Source organism: Vidua chalybeata, chromosome 4 (genome assembly GCF_026979565.1).
Source record: "Vidua chalybeata isolate OUT-0048 chromosome 4, bVidCha1 merged haplotype, whole genome shotgun sequence".
Taxonomy (NCBI): domain Eukaryota; kingdom Metazoa; phylum Chordata; class Aves; order Passeriformes; family Viduidae; genus Vidua; species Vidua chalybeata.
Genome location: NC_071533.1, coordinates 26860793 through 26883685, shown reverse-complemented (window position 1 = coordinate 26883685; position 22893 = coordinate 26860793). Strand labels below are relative to the sequence as shown.

The 22893-nt window shown below is 52.9% G+C and overlaps 1 protein-coding gene across 2 annotated transcripts; it reads left to right on the top strand.

Annotated features, from left to right (window-relative positions):
* Nucleotides 1-6665: 6665 nt before the first annotated feature.
* PITX2 (paired like homeodomain 2) lies at nt 6666-20964 on the top strand. Of its 2 annotated transcripts, XM_053941826.1 has the most exons (4): nt 6666-6756; nt 9068-9123; nt 17585-17790; nt 19648-20964. In XM_053941826.1, the coding sequence occupies exons 2-4, from the start codon at nt 9078-9080 to the stop codon at nt 20209-20211; spliced, it is 816 nt and encodes a 271-aa protein (XP_053797801.1). In that variant the 5' UTR covers nt 6666-6756; nt 9068-9077; the 3' UTR covers nt 20212-20964. The 2 variants fall into 2 exon arrangements, with proteins under 2 accessions (XP_053797801.1, XP_053797800.1); XM_053941825.1 differs by lacking the exons at nt 6666-6756; nt 9068-9123 and adding an exon at nt 16271-16871.
* The last annotated feature ends 1929 nt before the right edge of the window (nt 20965-22893 follow it).

Genomic DNA, 22893 nt, shown 5'->3' with positions numbered 1-22893 from the left:
CTCCCTATGCTGGGAGGGATTTTGCCCTCCTTCTCCTCGCCCCACTGCCATCAGGGATGGGGGTTTGCGATCCCCTGCGCTCCTGGGTGGGTTTGTACATGTGCCAGCCATGGGTGAGGAGGCACAGCAGTGCCTGCAGTGAGGCTGCTGTGCAGTGGCCCCTCAGGCAGCCATGAACCACCCAGGGCCTGTCACAGTCAGCCCCAGCTGTCTCCAAAGCCCAGGTAATGCAAGGGGTCCTGCCACCTACCAAAACCTGACTGTACATCCCAAAAACCCGTATCAGAACTTCAAAGTCCACACAACACCCCTTTCCAAATATTCTTACTGAAAAAAATCCCATCAGCCAGGACAGAGGATGCACTCTGCAGCCTTCCATGGTGAGGGGGGCAATTGTGGTCAGGGATTGAGGGTGTGGGGGACCCGCAGCAGGGCAGGGACAGACCAGAGAAGGCAGAAAGGAGACAGAAAGGTTTGCTTTGAGGAATGATGTGACATCAGACACAGACAGTATTTTCAGTGTGCATCTACCTTTTCAGCCACGTGTAGCTCAGCAGAGATAGCAAGACCCAGGAATGGATCGATTGCACATCATCACACTGAATGATCACGAAATCATGTGTGAGAGGAGAGCAAAGTCCAAGTAATGCACATTTACTTCATCTGTTTCAATAAGCTTAATCACAACTGTGTTGTGCCCAAAGGAGGAAAGAATATTGTTTTGTAACAAAACCACAATTGAAAGATAATTTAGGGTCATTCTGGCATCATTTCTCCCCCTTCTCCTTCAGAAACACTCAAAGGCCACAGCTAAAGATCACACATTTTAAGCGGAGCATTTTGCAGCTTGAGAGATGGACTGGCAGCAACAAAGGCAAAGTGAGACACAGGAGAAGCAGTCACTTGATGAACGTGACAGAGGCTCCCTGAAGAGGGTGAGCACAAACGCTGCCAGCACTCACGGCATGAGGGATGGGTCCCCCCGTGCTGTGACAGACAGGAGGTGTGACACCTTGCCTGCTTTCCAGATGAAAGTGGCAGGGAGACCGTGACACTCCAACACTGGCAGCACTGTTGTAGTGTAGTACCTGTTTTTTGAAAAATGTGACATCCTCTTCAGCCTACACCTGCAGCACTTACCAGAAGGTCTAATTTTACCAAGTATGGATGAAAATAAATTAAGCAAATACACAGAGTTCCTGGGTTTCCATAAGCTTTGGAAAAGATTTTCAAAGCAACGTAAGAGAGTTGTGTCAAAAAAAAATCCAAGTGGCACCTCTTCTATGGTTTGTCTACTAAATTCCCAAATTTTTCTAATTTGAATCAAGCCCCTGTAAAATAACAAGGAGTGGTTTCATTCATTCCCTTTGCTACAACATGACGCCGCTGAGAAGGAAGTTCAATGGCAGTATTGCAAAGTGTCAGGTATGTAGGGAGAAGACAGACGTGTTAAATACACTGTACTGGATGCAGGATGTGAGCAAGGCTATGAGCCGAAAATTTCTGTCACAAATGACTGAAGCCATATAATGAGGCTTGAAAACAAATGCTAGGCTGTCTAATTTCTGCTAATGGGTGGTGCCATCCTATGAACCAGAATTTTGAGGAGCTGAGGCTCAACAGAGAGTATAAGACTCAGGTATAATTATACTGTCCTGGTTGCCATACCTGAGCAGGTGACCCAGTGGAAATGGGAAAGCAGGGACAGACACAGAAAACAAGGACATCATCAGCCATACTTGATGGGCAGATGTGACCTGGTGGGACTGGCATTTGCTTGGAAAGGACAATGTCCCTCCAAAGCTAACAAGGGTACCAAATGCTAAGCAACAGCCTGCTGGGCTTTCATAGCCTGGGTCCAGCCACTGCTGTGAGGTGGACAAAATCAGATGCCAAAATAGCTGCTAATCCCAGCCCTCAGCTTTCTGATACTAAAATAAAGAACAACCACACATGGGAGGGGTGGAGGGCGGGGGAAATAAAACGAGAAAAGGGGGTGGGGGAAAATTATGCATATAAAGGATGGGTTTTGCTTTGTCCTGCAGAAACAGCAGCCAGAGTATGAAGAAGGAATGTGCATGTGTGTGTACACCATGTGGGACAAAGGCAATGTATTTCTCTTCAGCCAAAAGCATGCTGTCATCTGTCAGCATTGTATGCCTGTGTACAAGCAACACCAAACACTATTTGCCTCACAGTGCCTTTGACAATATGTTTTTCGTGTTGATTTCCTCATCTGTATTTTCCTTTTTTCTCCCCTGCTCGGAGTGTATACATCTAGTTTTGATCACACTCTTAACAGCTGGCTGCAGACAAGTCGCAGGCTTGCATGTCTGGCTGAGTGTAACACACGCATATGCACACACACACACACACACACCCCTTGTCTTGACCTCTCTCCCCTTCTCTTCTGAGATCCGCTGCATTTGAAGTGTTTTCTTTAGCAACTCCCCTCACAGGCTCGCCTCCCTGGCCCACGGAGGGCTGCTCCCCAGACCTGCTTTCGGTCTGGGAGAAAGAAAGAGGGCTTCGGGGGGGGTGCGCGCCTTGGCAGCCGGGAGGAAGAGCGGTTTCACTCCGCTGGTCCCTCCGCAGCGCACCGCGGCTGCTCCGCGCCCGCGGGCTCGCTGGATCGCTGCGCCGGTGGCCCGAGAGCTCAAGCCTGTGGGGAACAGAGGCTGGGGTGGGAGGGGATGGGGTCATCTGGCTGCAGGACTACAGCTACAGCGGTGGGAGCAGGAGACACGGAGAGTTTCTGAGTGGTTAAAAAAGTTCGGATAAGCAAACTCTGGCGCTGTCAAATATCCCCCCTATACCCCCCGCCACTCTTCTCCCCCTCCCCCCTCCTTTTTTTCCCCTTTTTTCCTTTTTTTTTTTTTTTTTTTTTTTTTTTTTTTTTTTTTTTTTTTTAATATTTTTAAGGCAGTTGATGTGGTAATTAAGAATTTGGTGAGAGCCTGGTCAGGTCACCTCGTTTCTCAGATCAGAGCCCCATCAGAAATTCTTTCAAGTGTCCTTCTGCGTCGCCAAAGATGACAACAGCAAATCAATAAGTGCTTGAAATGAAAGGGGTTGCTGGCTAGCCCCCGAGGCTACAGATTTTCGCACCGCCGGTCTTTTTTTTTTTTTTTTCTTTTTTCTTTTTTCTTTTTTTTTTTCTTTTTTTTTTTTCCCCTGAACTTCTCGCATTCCTTTGCACTGCCTCTCCTGGGAAGAGCTACCTTTTTATCCCTAGTTTCATGACGAAGGTAAGTGCCGTGTTAGCATCTCTTTGGCGGGACGGGCCTCGCCAACTGTGATTGCTCTTCCCTGCTTCCAGCAGACGGTCACTGCCGGGAAGATGCTAGCCGAGAGCGACTCCGGCCGAGGGCATCTGCGCCCGCCCAGAAAGCGGCGACCGCAGGCTCGGAACACGGAGGCAGATATTGCGCTTCTTCTTCTTTTTACTTAATTATTAAAAAAAAAAAAATAAAAAAGATAAGGAGAGAAAGAGAGAAAGCGTAAATAATTTTTTTTTAAAGAAATAATGGAAGAGGGGTAAGGGATCAAAGCAAAGGAAAATAAATATGTGAATCACTGCTTATATTACTCTGTGTTAGCAGAGGTTGCTTCGCTCCGGTTCGCATCGTCATCCCTACCTCTAATGTGACCCGATTTAACAATCTTCCTAACGAACGACGTCCTCGGGACGTTTTAATTAGGCAATTAATTAGTAAGTCAATACAGACATTTATATTTTCTTTCAGATCAAGTGGTTAAGCGCTAATTTCGAAATGATTATAAAACACTAGAATTCGCGAGGCATAATAATTTTAATTTATATGCAAATCAATAGGTCCATTTTAAATGCTTCATTTTTTAACAATTACTGTATTGTAGCATCGGAACGAACAGCCTGAATGAGAAATTTGAAACCAGATCTGGACAGGAAGAAAATATTCGAGCAGCCCAACAAATCAATAATGTTTGAGTGTGTTAAACATAGCCAGCTATAGGTATTTACATACTCGTTTGCTGACAGATAAGGAGCTCAGAGAGGTGGGAGGAGAGGCTAGGGGGAGACGGGAGGGTTTGCTTGAGAGGGCTGAGATCATAATCCGGGAATGAAGAAAGTAAATGCTCGTGAATTGCCCCATCGCGCACTTCGGAGGATAACTCCCTTTTCCGCCGGCTCCCCAGCGCTGGCGGCCTGCGCCAGACGCTGAGGGCTGCCCGAAACACGGCTGAGCTCTGCGCTCAGGCACCGCTACATACGCTTTTAGGTTTTTTTATGTTGGTTAGTTGGTTTTTTGGGTTTGGGGTTTTTTTTGGTTTTTTAGTTTTTTGGGTTTTTTTTGGGGGGGGGGGAGGTTTGTTGTGGTTTTTTGGGTTTTTTTTTTTTTTGTTTTTTTTTTGTCTCTTCCTTTCCTCCCTCGTCCCTGGGCAGCGGGGAAGCTGATCGGACTTTCCTTTGCCTCACCCACTCTGTGACCCGGAATCACCCAGGGAAAATCCCCACGGCACCCGCCGCAGTCGGGAGCACGGCTGGTGCGCCAGGTGCCTGCAAACGGATAGTCGCGATAGATTTTAAGAAAACAGCTTTTCCGTCTCGTGGGGCGATAAATAACTCCCACCTTCTCCCCAAGCGGTTCGGAAAGCCGGCTTGCCTGCCGGGGGCCGGGACAGAGGGCTCTCCGGGCGGCTCTTCGCGTCCCAGTCGGGCCGGGGCAGCTGAAAAGCCCCCTGCCACTGCCGCCTCACCCGCGAGGAATGGCTCCGGAGCCTCTTCGGGGGTTTTAAAGCTGTTGTCACTGCGCTGGCAAAAGGGAGGAGATAGACTATAAATACAGCCGTCGCGCCCTTTGCTCGCCCTGAAATCTATTATTACATTTATTGCTTTGACAGAAGGGAAAAAAAATTGAAATCCTCGTATTAAGTCGGCTCCATAGTTTCCAGACACCCTGGAACCCCTCTTCCACGGCAGCATGTCTAATGTATTCCCTGGTGATTCTAGGCATTAATTAGTTGTTTAATAGGAGTATGACTAAAAATGTAAAAGAAGGATTAGGAGCGTGAAACGTATGTCCAGCTCCTTCCACACACTCGAGGAGGGAATGAAAATCATCCAGTATCTTATGTTTCTCCAGGAGCCATTTGCATTTCCCACCAGCTGCTCACTTTAGCCTCTCCGGGGCGGACGGGGACTGCCGCTGCCCGGCGCGGAGGCGGTCGATGAAGGGCGGGCGGTCCCGCTCCGCGACCGCGCTGCCAAGGCGGGTGTCCCAGCCTTCCCTGCCCAACACACAGTGGGGCTGGGGGTGCGGGAAGATGCACACCGGCGCAAGCAGTTTGTTTCTCCCGGGTAAACAAAAGTGAGAGGTGGGAGATGGGAGTCTCTCTCACTCCCGCTCTTTCTTCGGATGTGCGGAGAAACTGGATTTCACCTGGCAGAGCGCTCCCAGGGATAGAAACGCAGGTAGCCAAGGACGCAGTAAACTAATTTATTTCTCCCTAGATTTTCCCACACGATTTCTTATCTTGCGAGAGAATCACCCCCTCCGCTTGGCGCGGCGACCGCTGCGGCGTCGCAATCAAAGGGCTTTTCTGAGCACACCGTGGAGCGGTCGTGCTGCCGGTTGCGGTTGGGCTGACTTAACGACCCGCGGAAAACTTGGCCTCTTCCAAGGGTTCGCTTTCCCCTCCAGCAATAACTGCCTAGCCCCCTGCCCACGGATATAAATAACTAAAATTCACTCCAGGCTGAAATAATTTTAAAATAGCCACAAAGAGATTAGGTGTAGCCTCTGAGTTAGTAAAACGCCTATTTTATTTTCGCGTGGTTCCTCTATAAACAAAGCCGCGGAAACGCTGCGAGAAAAAACGATTGCTTTAGTTTGATCTGAACAGGGAAATCCGGCTTCGATATTTTCTTAAACACGGAAAATGCCGCAAAATCGAAAATAAATTTCCCCCTGGAGGCAGCTTGGTGTCCTTTGGGGGAAAGGGAGAGAGAGTAGCGCTTTCTCGCTATCGTGCGTAAATGATGCAGGGCGAGTAACAGAGAGGAGCGGCAGGATTTTGGCTATCCCGGCACTGCGTTACCGATACAGGCACGAACAAGAACATCCCGCATTAAAAAAAAATACAAATATATTAATATATATATACATATGTAAGAAGCAAGAAAAAATGGGGAAAAAAAGAAAAAAGTGGGTTAAAACAGGAAACCGAGACCTCTCCCAATAAGTTGCCGATCCCTCTTCACACCTGGTGCAAGGACAGCCACAGGCCCGGCCCGGGAAACTTCGGCCACAGTTACTTGTGCCCCCCTCCCCAGCCGGGCGGAGCAGGGCGCGCCCTGCACGGGCGCGGAGAGGCCACGGCCGTCCTCGCTCACCTCGATTTTCCTCTGGCTACCTAGCCCGCCGCCGCGCCGCCTCCGCCGACTTTTGTCCTTCCTCCTGCCCCCTGCCCCCTCCGCGGACGGGGGCTGCCACCGCCGCCGCTGCGCCCGTGCCCGCGGAGAGCCGCGGAGCCGCCCGCCCTGGCCCAGCCCGGCCCCGCGGCGGCGGGGAGCGCTCGGCGGAGCCTGTGTGACGTCAGGGCCCGGGGAGGCGGGCGGGGCGGGGCGGGGGCGCGGGAGGGCCGGGGAAGGAGGGAGCCAGCGGCGGCTCCGCGGCCCCGCAGCCAGCGCAGGAGCCCGGCGCGGCCCCGCCGCCCCCGCCAGCCACAGGCACCAGCAGCGAGAGAGCGGGGCGGGCAGCGCAACCGGCCCCGGTGAGTGCGGGAGGCTCGGGGGGTATCGGCGGGACGGGCGCGGGGCTACGAACCCGGCAGGTCCAGGCTTTGCGCACCCTGGGACTAGCAGCGGGACCGCGGGCCGGCTGGGCAGGGTCTTGCGGGCTCGGGTTGCTGATGTCCTGCCGGGCGGCTGCGGCCCGTCCCGCAGCGCTGTCGGCGAGGGAAGTAGCGCTGCCCCCGCGCCGTTTGTCCGCCGTGCTGGTCCCACTTCCCCGGCGGGGCGGGCGCCGAGGAACCGGCCGCGCAGGCAGCGCCTTCCTGCCGCGGAGACGCGGACCGGGTGGGGGGCGGCAGCGGCGCCAGCACGGGCTCGGGCTGCCCGAAAGCGATGCGGGCGGGTCTGCCGAGCCGGCTGCGGCGTCTCCCACCGGCGTCGCCAGCGAGAGAACGGCGGGGCACGGCTGCCCCGCGGGCACCGCGGAGGGGTAGGCCCCGCACGGAACCCCCCTTTCGTTTGAGAGTCAGCGGCCGTGGGCCTCTGGCGGAAAGCCTCCCGCCAAAATCACGGACCACAGCGTTTCGGGCGGTGAGATCTTTGCCAGGCGACTCAAGTTTTTTGGGGATTGGGATTGTGTTTTGTTTTTTGGTTTTTTTTTTCTCGAAAGAACAGTGATAGATACCTATAAAGATAGATATATATAGATACCTATAAAGAAAAAATATAATCCCGTGTGACTCCGCTTTCCTGTCCGCGCCCTGCAGTTGCTCCGAGCAGGTTGCTGCTTGAGAGGGCCCGGCCGTGGAGAAAGGCAAGGTCGCACGGCTGGTGCGTTTGCTGCGGCTGTGGGCGCGCAGAGGTGCAGAGGTATTTAAATCTGAGTACTCGGAGAAAGGGAAGTGCAAAGCAAGTGGAGTTGCTTTCGTTTGTGTCGCCGGGCTGGAGACAATAGGAAAACGCTCCACTTGGCCCCGTGCTGCGATGTGCCTTGCAACGAAAATTAAAAGGATACGGAGAGGAGAAAGGGAAGGAGCAATACGGGTGAGGAAAGAATAATAATAATCCATTCGAGAAAGGCACTTTTCTCCGAGGAGACCGGCATTTCAGTAGAGAGGAAAAACTTCCCCTCGGTGTCGGGGCGTGTGCGTGGGGGGAGCTGTGTGTCTCCACTCGTGAGATAAATCAGCCACAGAGGTAGGCCGCGGGGGAGGGCATTTGTCACGCAGGACTAATCTTGACGGAGAACGATCCCGAAATAAGGACTATCGGCGAAGAATTAAGGTTCTCTTAATCGCCTTCCCGATTAATTTAGGCACTGCTTTTGTGCTAGGCCCGGCTGCTGGAGGGAGCGGAGTTCCTCCCTGGCGTCGTTCATCTGGGAATATAAATCGCCATGTCACGACACGACCACGAGGAATCCCGATAACCGCACCTTCCCGTTTTCTTTTCCCTTTTTTCCTTTTTTTTTTTTTTTCCCTATTTTTAATTTTTTTTATTTATCCTCTTTCCTCCCCTTTTTCCACGGCCTTATCCTGCTTGCCCGGCGGAGGGTGGAAGGGCCAGAGCCTCGGGGCTCTTCTCAGTGGGTACTGTGTCTGGTGCTGCTCATCCCAAACATGCCTCGGCTCCAGGCTGCCGGATTTCTAAGCACCAGCTAATAATGCGCCCGGTCCAGACATTAAACAAGAAGCGAAGAAGAAGAAGAAAGATTACCGAAATGATGGTGACATGCAAATTTCCCTCGAAATTATCATAAGTAAACATCTGAAGCCTGGACTAATAAAATCCCATCTGTGTTACTTCATATCGAGTTAGTAGAGAGCTGTGATAATGAATTTTGTAATATCTCACGAACAGACATCTCAATCAGGCACTAATCCTGTGATTTTACTGCCCGACCTCTCAGATAGAGGGAGGCGGCGGTGGTGGCCGGGGAGCGCGGAGGCGCAGCCGCTGCCGCGCAACTTCCGCCGCGGTGGGGGAGCGGCTGCTGGTACCTACTGTCCTACGGCACCCCTGCCACCGGGATCAGCCTGTCCCGAGGCTGAGCACGGCGACGAGATTAGGGGACTCTCCTACGCGTGCCCAAATAACTAGAGGTGCGGGGAGGCCGGAAGGTTCGGCGAGCTGGGATACGGCCACGGGTGTTTGCTCCTGTCCTGTGGTGTGGCTTTAGTAGGACCTGAGGCTGAGGCAAGGAGAGGGGACACTGAGCGTATCACTGGAGAAATGTGCGCGATCCAGCCCGCCCATCGTTGCGACGTAGCTCCCCGGGCGGCTGTGTTTCGGGTTTTTGCATGTATTTTTCAATCCCAAAGTAATTGTTTTAAAACAATTCATCTTTTGCAGATAACGGGTAATGGAGTCCAACTGCCGCAAACTTGTCTCCGCCTGTGTTCAGCTAGGTAAGAGACACCACCGCCCGCCGGGCCGGAGGCACAGCGGCCCCGCAGCCGTGCGGAGAGGTGCGCGGGTGTGCAGCCAGGCGGGGAAGCGGCGCCACCTCCGCGAAGGGCTGCGCAGCGTCAGGCGCTGACCACCCACCCCCCCCCCAGTTACCTCTCCTTTGCACACCCCCACCGTGTCCCCGTCCGCAGGCGTGCAACCCGCCGCCGTCGAGTGTCTTTATTCCGAAGGCGGACATCTAAAGGGGGAGATGAGCGAGGGGCGCTGGAGGGCCGCACGGAGCCCGCCGGCAGCACGGTGTCCGGGCGGCCGCCCCCAGCGCCAGTGACGCGCGGCGGCCCCTCCGCGCCACTCCGCGGGCGCGCTGCGGGGCGGCGGCAGCAGCGGCAGCGCCGAGTCGGGCCCGCCTGCGCGGCGCCGGGGCGCCCTCTGCTGTCCGCCGGCGGCGCGCTGGGCGCCGCTTGCGCCTGGAGGTGCGCGGCCGCGGGAGTGGGAAGAGAAAGGGGAAAGGGGGTGCGCGCACCCCCGCGGCTGCGGCCGCGCACCGGCTACCGCCGCCAGCGCGTGTTCCCCAAAAAAGCATCGCTGTCAGCGCGCCGTTTAGACACCCGAAGCGTCGCTCTCGTATTTATTTTTATTTTCTATTTTTTGACACCACCCCCTCGCCCGTAAACAAGCTGCCAGCCCTCTCCTGCCCCCAGAGGTAGGCACCCCCACAGCGCCCCGTCTGCAGTAGAGCGAGCTCCTGTCTCTCTTCCCATGCCCTTTTCAGGGGGTCTGACAGGCGAGCCCGAGGGGTGGTAAAGAAAAACAGCAATGCAAACATATTACAAAGAAGAAAACAAGCGCTCTGTATTTCGAGAGACTGTTTAATCTAAGATAAACGTAATTTTGTTTAAATAAAATACATTAACCTGAATTAATAATACAGGAAACTAGAGTGAATTAATAATGTACGTATTCCTGGTCTCGTGGTTAAACACTTCCTTGTAAGAATACTGTATTAACCCTGTTTGGCCAAACAGCTCGCTATTTCTCAAATAACATCCAATGATTTCAGGACAGACCACGTCCCCTTCCCGAGTCCACCCGCCCCCGGGGACTTCAAACAGGATTTGCTAGCTGGACATCAAAACCCCTATAAGAAGGAACGCATAGGCTAAAGCAAGGTTAGCGAGCAAAATCCGGGGTAATTCCAAACGCCAAAGTATTATGAACCGATAATTTTTAATCCCGGAAACATACACGATATTAAATTGTGCACAAATAGGCTTTACCAGAGGCTGGCACTTTTTCCCTCGGCCAGTAATAAGTGTTAAATAATGTGGAAAGGAAGGGTGACATTGCTTTATATATGGTTTGCAAATAATAAAGGCATTTTTACCCTCCCCTGCCTTTTCTTCCCGATGAACAGGTGGTCTTAATCAAAGCCCTTAGCACGATCTAATGGGAAAGTGGGGACCTTTCTGATATAATAAATTTATGAGCCCTTCCAAGTCAGCTTTATTCGACTAAGTATTTATAAAAGTAATATCCACATATGCTCCCTGACACGGTAACTTTAACTTCCTCTGCCGAGAAACAAATGGTTATTTTCTTAAACATCAATTATGAACCTGGATTATTGTAGTACATGCAAAATTTCCTGCCTTGTTACCGTACCAGCCGGTCTGTTTTTTACTCTCCGGGCTGCAAGGGAAATTGCTATCTAAACACCTTTAATGCCATTAATTAAAACATACGTCCGAGCCGAAGAAGCAGCGCGGTGTTGCCTGACCATTAAAACGCTCCCATTTACGGGGAAGGGAAGCGCGACGACCTCGGATACGGATATATCCGTGCAGATATGGGAATATATTCCTGCAGATATGGGGATGAACCCTATGTGCTGCCTCAGTCCCTGCCTCTGTGCGACGGATAATGGCAAGTCCTGAGACGCCCTGAGCTGGTCGGGCGACTCGCTGTAAACCGTAGAAATCACGGGTGTTTTCTCTTGATACCGGAGGGGTTTGTCGGGTCTTGGCTTTGATTTGCTTAAACCCGCGCGGTACTCGTTGATTTTTGTTTTGCCTGACCGTAAGGACGTCATGCTTTTGGGATTTAGTTTGTAAAAAGTCTGATCCTTGGGGCTGGCTGCGGGGAGGCGGGGAAGGAAACAGAGGTGATTGGGGACCCCTCTTTGTCACATTTCAGCTTTGGAAATTACGAGGGCGGTGAGGTAATTTCGCTAGATAGGCACCGTCGGTGGCCATGAGGAGAACCACTAGAACCACTGGCAGTAATAGCAAAACATGCGCCTCTTTTGTCAAATCGATGGTTCTGCGAAAGGAGTAAACGAAATTCAGTAGGAGACCCTCCAAAACTACACGGCATGCTGGGTTCCCGCAGGGAATGGGGTGCAGATGGGGCGGGCTGTTCCAGAAGAAACGAGTCTGTGGCCATGCCGAGGAAAGGAAAATGGGAAAGTATGAAAATATTATTGCAGCCTAGAGTGTCAAACGCAGCCCGGCGGGTGTCAGATTTCTTCAGAGAGACAGAAAAATTGCTGCTGGGTGACTAGTCCCACAAAATTAGGAAAACTTCAGCGCATGCTTCGGCAGACCCACGGCACTTGTAAATGGTTGTCGGTGGTGGGTTTGTTTGAGTAATTTTTTATGCAGAGCGAAAGGATGCTTAAGGTATTTGTGTGTACGTGTATATATATATAATCTATATGATTTGTTAGGTCTGCGAATTCTACTTAAGGAATCTTTCCCTGTAATCGATAATCTGGGTATTGCTGAAACAGCAGCTTCCAGCATAAAATGTTGAAATTACATTCCGTTTTATATCGTCATTCAGCACTCCAAATTGATTGTTTAAACACTATAGCCAAAAAAAAAAAAAAAAAAAAAAAAAAAAAAAAGGAAAATTGGTCTCAATATTCCGTAACTGAACATTCTTTTCAAAAACAAAAACTTAAAAACCTAACGCTGATTCAGCTTTCCATTCAGACCGGCTGAAGACACTGCAGCGTGCAAAGCAAAGGTCGCCGGTGCCTTTTTTGAGCCCCGGGACGAAGTGGGCGCGCAGGCCCTGCCCCCGCGGGAGGGAGCGAGTGCGGGGGATCTGAGGCGGAGCCGAAGCATCTCTGCTGCCGCTGGGCCGCCTGGCACAGCCGAGCGGCACCCTCCCCTTCACAAAGCGTGGCCAAATTTGTCCCCGGAATTGTGTGACCCGAGCCGTGGAGCCGGGACGTTCCCTGTCCAGGGTGCAAGCACTTCGCTGGTGCGCTGCCCCTGCGCGGTGCCTCGGAAGGTGCGCGCCCCGTCCCGCACCCCCCACCAAGCGCAAATTAGAAGTTATTTATTGCGCTTCGCTTACAGAATTTTCCCCCTCCGCTATTGGCGTCTGAGAATAATGTATGCAGCAGTTGTTAGCCTCACTCCAGGGAAAACTAAATGTATAACGAAAGCTTTTTCGTGAGTAGGAATATACTAACGGAACAATCTGATGTCTTCTTAATCCTATGTAAAAAGCTCTGTAGTCTTCCTAATATTGACTGAATGGGTAATTAATGGCTCTTCATCGAGGAGAATACCCGGTAATCCGAGATAGGCGAAAGACAACAAGCCAAAGGTAAAAGACAACAGGACTAGTTGGAGGCTCTACATAAGAACCAATTTATCCATTTAGGGGAGTATTACGCCTAGAAACAAAGATCTCGTGAGGCGATAAAGGAAAAGTGGGAAAATAAATACCCGCAGTAGGTCTGGCCACCCTCTGGCATCCGCAGCCGAGCCACTCAGCTCCCGGCCCTGATCTCGGGCCTCCCGATTGCCGCACCGGGGCGGGCACCGGGCGTCCCAAATAAACTCAAATAACAGCGTGGAGAAAGTGAAAAAAAAAAAAAAAAAAAAAAAAAAAGACGCACACACACAAAAACCCCAACCAATCCAACCAATCAACCAACCTAACAAGCAGGGGAAAAAAACGAAAACTCCCATGAAATTAAAAAGGTGATGCGGAAAGGGGAGCATCCCTGATTCCTCATTTTTTGTAGGCGGCGGACGTTCCCCCAGTCCATCGGGGCGCGTCCCCGATGGGCCCTGCAGCTCAGGGCGAAACGGAAAGAGAGCAATTCCCAAAATAGTTTTGTTTTTTTCTTAGTGATGGCAGCCACACGCAGCAGGCGCGGATAGTCGGTACGCGACTGAGCTGGCGGGGGCGGCTTCGTGGCCAGGACCGAACCCGAGAGGTGATGGGAACTTCCACCAGAAAAAAAAAAAAAATTTAAAAAAAAATTTAAAACACTTGACATTTTAATTGAAACCTTTACCGCTAATATATTACCTGGGTGACTACAATTAGGTTGTTTTTCGGTTGGCTGACAGCTTTTAAAATATGATTTCACTTGGGAAATAAAAGCTTCATCTCAGATTATAGGTGGGTATTTTTGGATTTACGTGATTTATGGTCACCATGACAACTAATGCTGTGTGGTAGCTCCCCTCCTGCCTGGGATGGGGGAGTTTTAATCAAAGGCACGTAAGGAAATGCCGACAGCCTCTCCCTTTGGGCTGCCGGGGCCCGGGCTAGTGTTGTGCACTCCGTTTCAGGGCGCGGGGACGTCTGGAGGGTCTATCACGCCTGTGGCTGTGGGACACGGGGTTGGAGCTAGGGAAAATGCGATAGGGCGGTGCGGTGGCCGGGCCCTCCTCCTCCTCTCCCCGTTCTCTGGGGGAACGCGCCGGGAACGGCCTGCCCCGTCAAAAGTCCCGAGACAGCGAGGCTGCGGCTGGCGGGCACCGGAGCTCGCCCTGCAAGGGCATAAAGCGCGTAACAAGCACTCTGCGCCCCGCACGCGGGAGGGACTTTTCGCTTCGAGTCGTGGCAAAAGAAGCCAGCATTGCCCCAAAGCGACTGAAAATAAATTAATGCCAAAAAAAAAAAAAAAAAAAAAAAAAAAAGAAGGGGAAAGGAGGAGATACCTCCATATCACCGCTCCCTCTGGCTCCCCCACCCCAGAGCTTTGTACACTTGTTTTCACCTCGACGTGGGGCTGAAGAGGGGCAGCGCCCTCTCCCAGGTGCCCCTCGCTGACAGGCCGAGGCTGCGCCCGCTTGGCCAGGGCTGGGGCAGCCCTCTGCCCGCGATTTTGGCATGGTCCCGCCATGGCGAAAGGCCGGGGGGACGGTTCTAGGTGTGGGACCACAGAGGTAGCAAGAGGTTAAGAAGAAACTGGGATATGACTGGTAAACAAATTGTGCAGAATGGAGCTGGATTCATATTGACTTAGTTATAGGTCATCTGCTGCCGGTGCAAAGGGAGGAAATATTTACTTTACACATATACTTTATGATCTTGGGGGAATTAGAGGAAATTCAATAAGAAAACTGCTAGAATCATTTTAAACCCCCTATTTAAAAGACTTAAGCAAATTAGAGTCTTATCAGATTAAAATCCACTACAAATGTAAGAGCATTGTCTCCATCGAAACGCTGTGGGGTCTGAGGAAAGAGATTCTTTGCCAAATCTCAGGGATAAAAACACGTCATTTAAACACCAGATAATGAGCAGAATGTAAATTAATTTAACCTTCTTTACTAACAGGCTGCGAAAGTAATATGTATAATTTAGCGATAACTAAGATTGCGATGGATGATACGTACCTCGAACGAGAATCAGCGACTAAGGAAGACCCTTGAGGGAGGTGGGGGTGGGGTGTGGCGGACGGGATGGGAATGGGACACAGAAAAGTTTGGGCTCTGGGATGTAGATGAGTAGGGCCACATCAAGGGGAAGCTTTCGGTAACTTTTGAATACTAGTGACCAGCCACATAAAATTGAGACGCAAACCTGCGTTTCCCGTTCCTGGGCTACTTCGGAATCCCCATCCCCAAGACGGCCACTGATCCTCTGGGCCAGTGTCGGCTCTGCGGTCTAGGGCTCGGGGACGGATTCCTCGGCCCCAGGAAGACATGACCAGCATGGTAGGGTAACCTGTCCCCGCCTTAGACGCGCGTGAAAAAGCCCCGCACCTCCTTCCTGCGAGACACGGGTCCACAGCAGGCTCATTCCGCCGCCATAAGCAGTCCCACGAGTGGGGATTGCGGGACAGTGTAGCCTGTCCCTCTACTGCCGCTGCCCGGGTGAGGGGTCAAATCCTGTCCCTAAACCTCGGAGAGGGGTTTGAGAAGTTTGTGTGCGGGCGCCGGCCCGGTGTGGGACTTGGCCAAATTCTGTGAACGGCTTGCGTGGGCTCGGGTTCGTGGGCTGCTCCGAGCGCCCCGGGGGCGTGGGATGGTCCCTCCGGGTCCACGCCGAGAAGGAGGAATGGTCCCGCAGATTATTGTGCAAGTAAGTGGTAAAACCGGAGTGGAAAAGCCTCCTTGGGGGCTAGGTTTTGGGAACCTGGTTGCAGGGAAGGGGCGGGAATGGCGGAAGCAAGGGAAGAATTTTTCCCCCGTGTACTCCGCCTTTAGTGCGCGCAGAGGAAGGGCAGAATGCCGGCGAGCGCGGGGATTAGAAGAGTTCGGGGGCCTCTGTGCGCGGTGCGAAGCTTTCCGTAGCTGTGTCGCAGAGGGGAGGTTGTTGTCGTTTGTGTTTAATTGTCGCTGTTAACGGCACAAGGTCTGCCGTCTAACCGGCTGCGCCCCCGTCCCGCTTATTTTCCACCCCCTCCATTAGGAGGGAATCGGGCTTTCCTCCATCCTACTACAGCAGTAGCGGCAACGCCGAGCTCCCCGGCAGTGCCTCTGGCAGTGCCGAGCTCCCCGCTCGTCGCCCCCGCAGGTCCGGGAGTCCGGCCAGGTGCGGAGCGGACGCGCTGGGAACCGCTCCGACGGGTGCCCCGTGAGCCGGCGGAGGAGCCCGGGCTCTCCGGCGGCGGGTACGCCCGGCGGGGCGCACCGGGCGGAGGTTTTTTGTGGGGGGCGGGTGTGCCCACCGGGAGAGCGCGGGGGGCGGTGCGGGGCGCGCAGGGCGGGGCGGGGCGGGTGGTGAAGGGGCGGGGAGGGGGCGGGGCGGGGTGGGGCGGGTGACGTGAAGCGCGGGGAAGGCCGCCGCCGGTTTAAGATGTCAGGCCAAGAGGGAAGCGGCTGAGCTGATGCGGTGCGGGGCCGGCCGCGGCGCGGGTCCATGCGCGGACAGCGGAGAGGAGCGCCCCGCGGAGCGCCGCCGCGCCTCGCCGCCCCCGCCCCGCGGAGCCCCGCGGCGGGCCGGGGGCCGCCGGCCGGGGAGCTGCCGTGTCGCCGTGACGGCTCTTACAGGACCGGACTCGCCCCCTCTCCTGTCGCCGCCGCCTCGTCCCCCCGGGCGGCGGGGACTTCGAGGCTCGCCGTGCCTCCCGGGCTCTAGTCGAACGTCTCTGGCCCCGGAGCGGCAGCCCTGACCCCCGGAGCCGCGGGGCTGCTCCGCTTGCGCGGAGGGGGCACTGCGCGGACCCTCCTACACGTACCGACACCTACAGACACACGCACACCTTCTCCTATCGACCCCCCAGGCGCGCACGTAGACTTTGGCGTCCTTTTGCCGATGAACTGCATGAAGGACCCGTTAAGCCTGGAGCGCCTGGGAGCCGGGAATAAGCTGTGCTCCTCCTCACCTTCCTCCTCCTCCTCCTCTTCATCATCCTGCCATCACCACCAGCCCGCGCTGGCCATGGCGACGGCGCTGGCGCCGGGGCAGGCGCGTTCCTCCCTGGAGTCTGCCAAGCACCGGCTGGAGGTGCACACCATCTCCGACACCTCCAGCCCCGAGGCCGCAGGTAAGAGGGGGTGAGAGGCAGGGACCCCAGCCCGACGGGCGCCCCGCAGCCCTGTCCTGCTCCGGCCCGGCTGGCAGCCCGCGGACCGCGATGCGCCGCCGCTCCTCTGCCCGGGAGCGTCCCGCACCCGAGCCGAGATGCGTTTCATGGTTTTTCGCGTGCGGTGTCGGTGTGTCGGCGTAGAGGAAGATAACGATATACGTAAGGATAGGCGAGTAGCATGTATACTAATATGCGAGTTACATGAAAACAGATCGGCAAATAACGTGGGATTTCATGGGGAGTAATCCCGATACAGACGGAAAAATGGGGGTAAATACGGACAAAGAATATTGTTACAAGCAGGCGAATAACACGGGGGTAGGTAAGCAAATAAAACTAATTACATGTATGCAGACGGGAGAATAATATGGATGCACACAGGCAGAAAGCTTGCATACGGAGAGGCGGCTCCGTCCCGCTGCCCCGGCGGTGGCTGCTCCACCGGGAGGAGCCGCCCGTGGGTGCCCGCGGGGCGCGGAGGAGCCGCAGCGGCGGGAGGCCGGCGCGGGTTAATCATTACAGCATCGAGTCGCATTCGGGGCAGTCTGCGGGATCCAGCAGCGCTGGGGACACGCTTTTCTCCAGCCGCTGGTGAGGAGGCTGAGGAGGCTGAGGAGGCTGAGGCGCCCTCGTTTTCCGCCTTGTTTTTTTTTTGTTTCCCCCACTTACAGAGAAAGATAAGAGCCAACAGAGCAAGAATGAGGATGCGGGGCCCGAGGATCCCTCCAAGAAGAAGAGGCAGCGACGGCAGCGGACTCACTTCACCAGCCAGCAGTTGCAGGAGCTTGAGGCCACCTTCCAGCGGAATCGCTACCCGGACATGTCCACCCGGGAGGAGATCGCCGTCTGGACCAACCTCACCGAGGCCAGGGTTAGGGTAAGTCCTGACACGGCACTCTGGCTCGGAGCAGCGGGGATCAGGGTGGGCTGGGAAAGGGAAGGAGGGCTGAAATGTTTGCAGCTGCTTTCGATTTCGGCTTGTATGTAAACTCCAGAGCCTTTGCACAAAAGCAGGGCAGAGCAGGACATTTCTGTCAAAGTGAGACAGATTGGGATCTTTCTCTGTGTCTCTGAAATATGGTTTGCTGCACGTTTCGCCCTCACCGTGCAAAGCGTCCCTCTCCTTTTGATCGAAACGCTAATAAAAACATTAGCCAAGAAAGCAACTTGGAACAGGCTGCAACCTGCGCTGTCTAATGAGAAAAAGATGTAAAATACACAAGAGCTTTTGCTTCACTCCGAGGCACTCCCAACGTGCCCTTCCTTGCATTTTCTATTTCTTTGGGTTTCACAATTCGACGAGCGTCTCTCTCCACCCTCTACCCCACTCTGAGATTTATGGGACCATCGCGGCGCTGCAGAGATACCGCGGCCGGATCCTGCTCTCCTGCAAACACTGCGCTGGGGGGAAAAAAAAAAAACTACAAACCCCAACACACACACACAAAATGAAGCCTATAAACGGGCCGAACCTTCAGATTTTCGGAAATCCCACATAAATCCTCTCCCCGAGGTCGCTTGAGGAAAGGGAGACAGTGAGAACCGGGGGCGGCAGCGAGCAAGGCCGGCTCTCAGCCCCGGGCGGGCGGTGTCGGCGCCGGGGCAGCCACGCGGAGGGAGCGGGGCCCGGGCGAGCCCGGTGTCTTCCCGGAGCACGGAGAGCTGTCGGTTGCGGAGCGGGTTCCGAGGACGTTTTTGTATCGGTCCGCGCGGTGCCTCCAGACGAGCCCGTCCCAGTGGTGCCCGGGCGGCCGCCGCCTAGCTTGACCAGGGTGGGGGTTACCACAAACACCCCGGGGTGGTTTCAATACACACGGTAAGGCGGCTGCTGGCGGCTGCCCGACGGGTCAGACACCCAGATGTGGATTGGGAAAGGGCACGCTTTTCCCATTGTCTGCGCGGGGAGGGTCCCTTAGATCTCATTTAGCACGTTGTTAAATGGTGATTTTTTTTCTTCCTTCTTCTTTTCTTTTTTTCTTTCTTTTTTTTTTTTCCTATTCCCCCCCCCCCCCCCCCCCCCCAAAGAGCAGTCAAACGTGTTTGTTTAGAAAGTGGTTTTCGGTTCTGGAAGCTTTCACGCTAGAGGAACTTGTAGTTTTAACAAACTGAAGCAAGGATTTATTAGTTGCTGGCTTCCCCCGCCTTTCCCGTACCACCGCCTTAAATATTCCGCTGGTTTCCAGGCGTTTTACTCTCACTTTTGCACTTTTGTATTTTTCCTGGATGGTTTCAGTATAGAAAAAGCCAAGAGAGAAGGGTGGGGGGGAGAAACCCAAGAAAGAAATAAAGGGGTAGGGGGCAGGAGAAAGGGGAGAGAATAAGAAGGAAGCTTTGGCCTCTGTAGCGCGAATTAGAGCATCACAAATTATGTGGGGGGGTGTGGAGAGGGGGGCTGGGAGGGGGAGTGGGGGGGCCGTGGTGAGGGTGGAATGATGGGCCATGAATCTGCCTTGCTAAACCCGAGCATCCAGCATCTGAGCAGCCCCGAGGATGCTCGGCTGTCCTGGCAGCACACCCCAGCCCAGCCCAGCGCAGGGTTCCACAGAGGACGAGGTGAACCTATACATGGAGATATACTCATATATATATATATATATATGTACAAATTTTTATATATAACTTCTATATAGACAGGCTCGGCTGTTGCCCCGAGAACCTGCAAAGGGGTGCAGTGGTGGTGGTGGCTCCTGACTAACGCGCATCTCCCTCCCTCCCTCTCCCCCCGTTTCCAAAGGTTTGGTTCAAGAACCGCAGAGCCAAATGGAGAAAGAGAGAAAGGAACCAGCAAGCCGAGCTTTGCAAAAACGGCTTCGGTCCGCAGTTTAACGGCCTCATGCAGCCCTACGATGACATGTATCCCGGCTACTCGTACAACAACTGGGCAGCCAAGGGCCTGACCTCCGCTTCCCTCTCCACCAAAAGCTTTCCTTTTTTCAACTCCATGAATGTCAACCCTCTGTCTTCTCAGAGCATGTTCTCCCCTCCAAACTCCATATCCTCCATGAGTATGTCTTCAAGCATGGTACCTTCTGCAGTCACCGGGGTGCCCGGCTCCAGCCTCAACAGCCTGAATAACTTGAACAACTTGAGCAATCCCTCCCTGAATTCTGCAGTGCCAACGCCAGCCTGTCCTTATGCTCCTCCAACACCTCCGTATGTTTATAGGGACACATGTAACTCGAGCTTGGCGAGTCTGAGACTTAAAGCCAAGCAGCACTCCAGTTTTGGCTATGCCAGTGTGCAAAACCCCGCTTCCAACCTGAGCGCTTGCCAGTACGCGGTGGACAGACCCGTGTGAAACATCCAAGTAGGAAACTGCGTGGGAATCCCTCCCCATTTCCCGCAGAGACTGAGAATTTCACTAGAAAGTAGTGGGCACTAGAGAAAAAGAGTAAGGAGGAAAAATCAGAGGCAGAGAGGAAGACAGAGAGAAAGAGAGAGAGAGGAAGAAAAAAAAAAAAAAGAGGAAACCACTGAAATAAGATAGTTCCTTTGTTTTCAAAGGACCTCCTACAGATTCGAAGATCTTTCTTTCACTAAGAGTATTTCAACAGTTACAAGGACATATATATATATATATATATGGACAAATGTTTGACTGGATATGATATGACATTTTAATGTTACTATAAGCTTGTTATTTTTTAAGTTTAGCATTGTTAACATAAAAATGACTGAAAGGATGTATATATATCGAAATGTCAAATTAATTTTATAAAAGCAGTTGTTAGTAATATCACAACAGTGTTTTTAAAAGGTTAGGCTTTAAAATAAAGCATGTTACACAGAAGCGATTAGGATTTTTTCGCTTGCGAGCAAGGGAATGTATATACTAAATGCGACACTGTATGTTTCTAACATATAATTATTAAAAAAAATTGTGTGAATATCAGTTTTAGAATAGTACCTCTGGTGGATGCAATGATGTTTCTGATATTGCAATGTAAAACATGCCCTGTGTATAACATTTCGTACAATATTATTGTTTTACTTTTCAGCAAACATGAAAAAAATGTGTTTTATTTCATGGGAGTAAAATATACAGCATACAGTTCTGTCTGGATTTTTTATTTACTGAGCCAACCTGCGCAGTAGCGACTAGTCTGCAATGATTGACTGAGAGTTGACACTGGATCTCGTTCTCTGGCAACCCGGGGTAGTTCTTTTGCAATGCAAATAAATGCTGGCGCTTTTTTTTTTCCACATTTAAAAAAATATCCCTCGCTCTAAAGTTGCATACTAGAGAAATATGGGACGTGTACCCCTTGGGTCCCTTTATTTCCCCGCACAAACCCGAGAAAATGGATTATTTGACATCGCTGGACTCGAGAATTACCTGCCTCAAAGCTGCTGTATCTCGAGCATAAATTTGTCCTGCTGTGAAAGAAGCTTTTATTACATTAAAGAAAAGGGAGTGGGAAAAAAAAAATTTAAAGCCAGCTTGCAAACAAACTGCTCCCGTTCAAAATAATCTGTCCCGTTTGCCGCCCCCTGCGCTCACCTTCTCTGCCTTCCGCGGGGAGATCCTTCATGTAATATTACATTTCTATTTCCAAATCCCCCTTTCAGACATGAAGAGAAACAAAGAGCAGCCCAAATAACCGCAACCCCGTGGAGCGCGGGGGGTGAGAGGTTAGCCCGAGTTTCCTGCGACTTCGTGCTGCAACACGTCGTTGAAGGGAAAGGTCGTGCTCTCGTGTGTTTTGTTTTAAATAATATTGACCCATTCATTCTCAACCTGCTTGTTCGTGAAATTATACAGGATTATAACTTTGCCATCGCCAGACAATTGAAACAAATCAAGATGAATTGCTGCTCGGCCCTCCCATCGGCTCACACCCCGGGCGGGCGAGGAGGGGCTGCCGAGAGGGTGGGCAGCCGAAGGATCCGGAGGGAATATTGAGACACGAAGAAATTCCGCAGGCGCGTAAACTGGCGAGGGGCGCAGGGGACGGCAGGGAGGAACCTCTACGCGGTGAGAGCGAGCTTAATCCTTGAGCGGCCTTTGCGCGCTCGTTGCGCGCCTTTGTGAGGTCGGGAGGAGCGGCCGAGGTAGCCCGGGGGTGGGCGGACACGGCGGAGGGGGTTCCTTCCCCCCCAGCAGTTAGACGGGAAGAGGAGCAGAGAAGAGAGGGAGAGGGGAGAGGTCAGCGCCCTGAGCTTTCCCACGACGAAAATGCTTCCCCCACACGAAATCAGGGTACTCTCCCGTGGATCCATTTACAGCGTGGGCAAACCCCAGTCTCCACTTTTCCCCCCTCATTTTAAAATTTTCTTTTAACACCCCTTATTTTTATTTTCTTTCTCCCCTTTTTTTCTTCCTCGTCACATTTTTATTAGATTCTTTCTTGTCTCTCTTAACTTTGTTGTAAGGTTGGGGGGTTTAAAATTATTTTAATATTTTATGCAACTTTCTATTTTCCTCTGTGTGTTCTTGCCAGGGGGTCGGTGGAGAGAAAGAATCTCGGTGCTTGGGACGGGGGGGAGGCGGGAGGCCCCCCTGCTTGTCCGGCCTTGCCGCCTCCCCGACCCAACGCCGCTCCCCTTGGTTTTTCCGCACCGTGTCAACACCTCACCCGGGTGAGTGCCAGGGGCTGCCAAAAATGTTCCCTTCCTCCTCCTTCTCTTCCTCTTCCTCACTGGGCTGCGAGCGAAAGGTCTGAGGGTGACGGCGGCGAAGGGCTGGCAGCCCGGGAGCCCCCCTCGGGGATCAGGGGAGCCGGAGAAACGAGAGAGCTTTTCTGCCCAAACCCTCTCGGCGGGACGGGCTTGGAAACCAGCGAGCAGATCGCTGCGGGAATCGGCACGGTATTTTACACGCTTTTTTTCGGCTCTCGTTTCTTCTCGGTGGCTTTGGTTATTTATAGTCCTCTTTTATAAATATAAATATATATACATATAAAATATCGGTATATATACATGTAGAATCTGTGTGCGCGTGGAGAAATATTAGATATATAATACATAGTATACGCACATA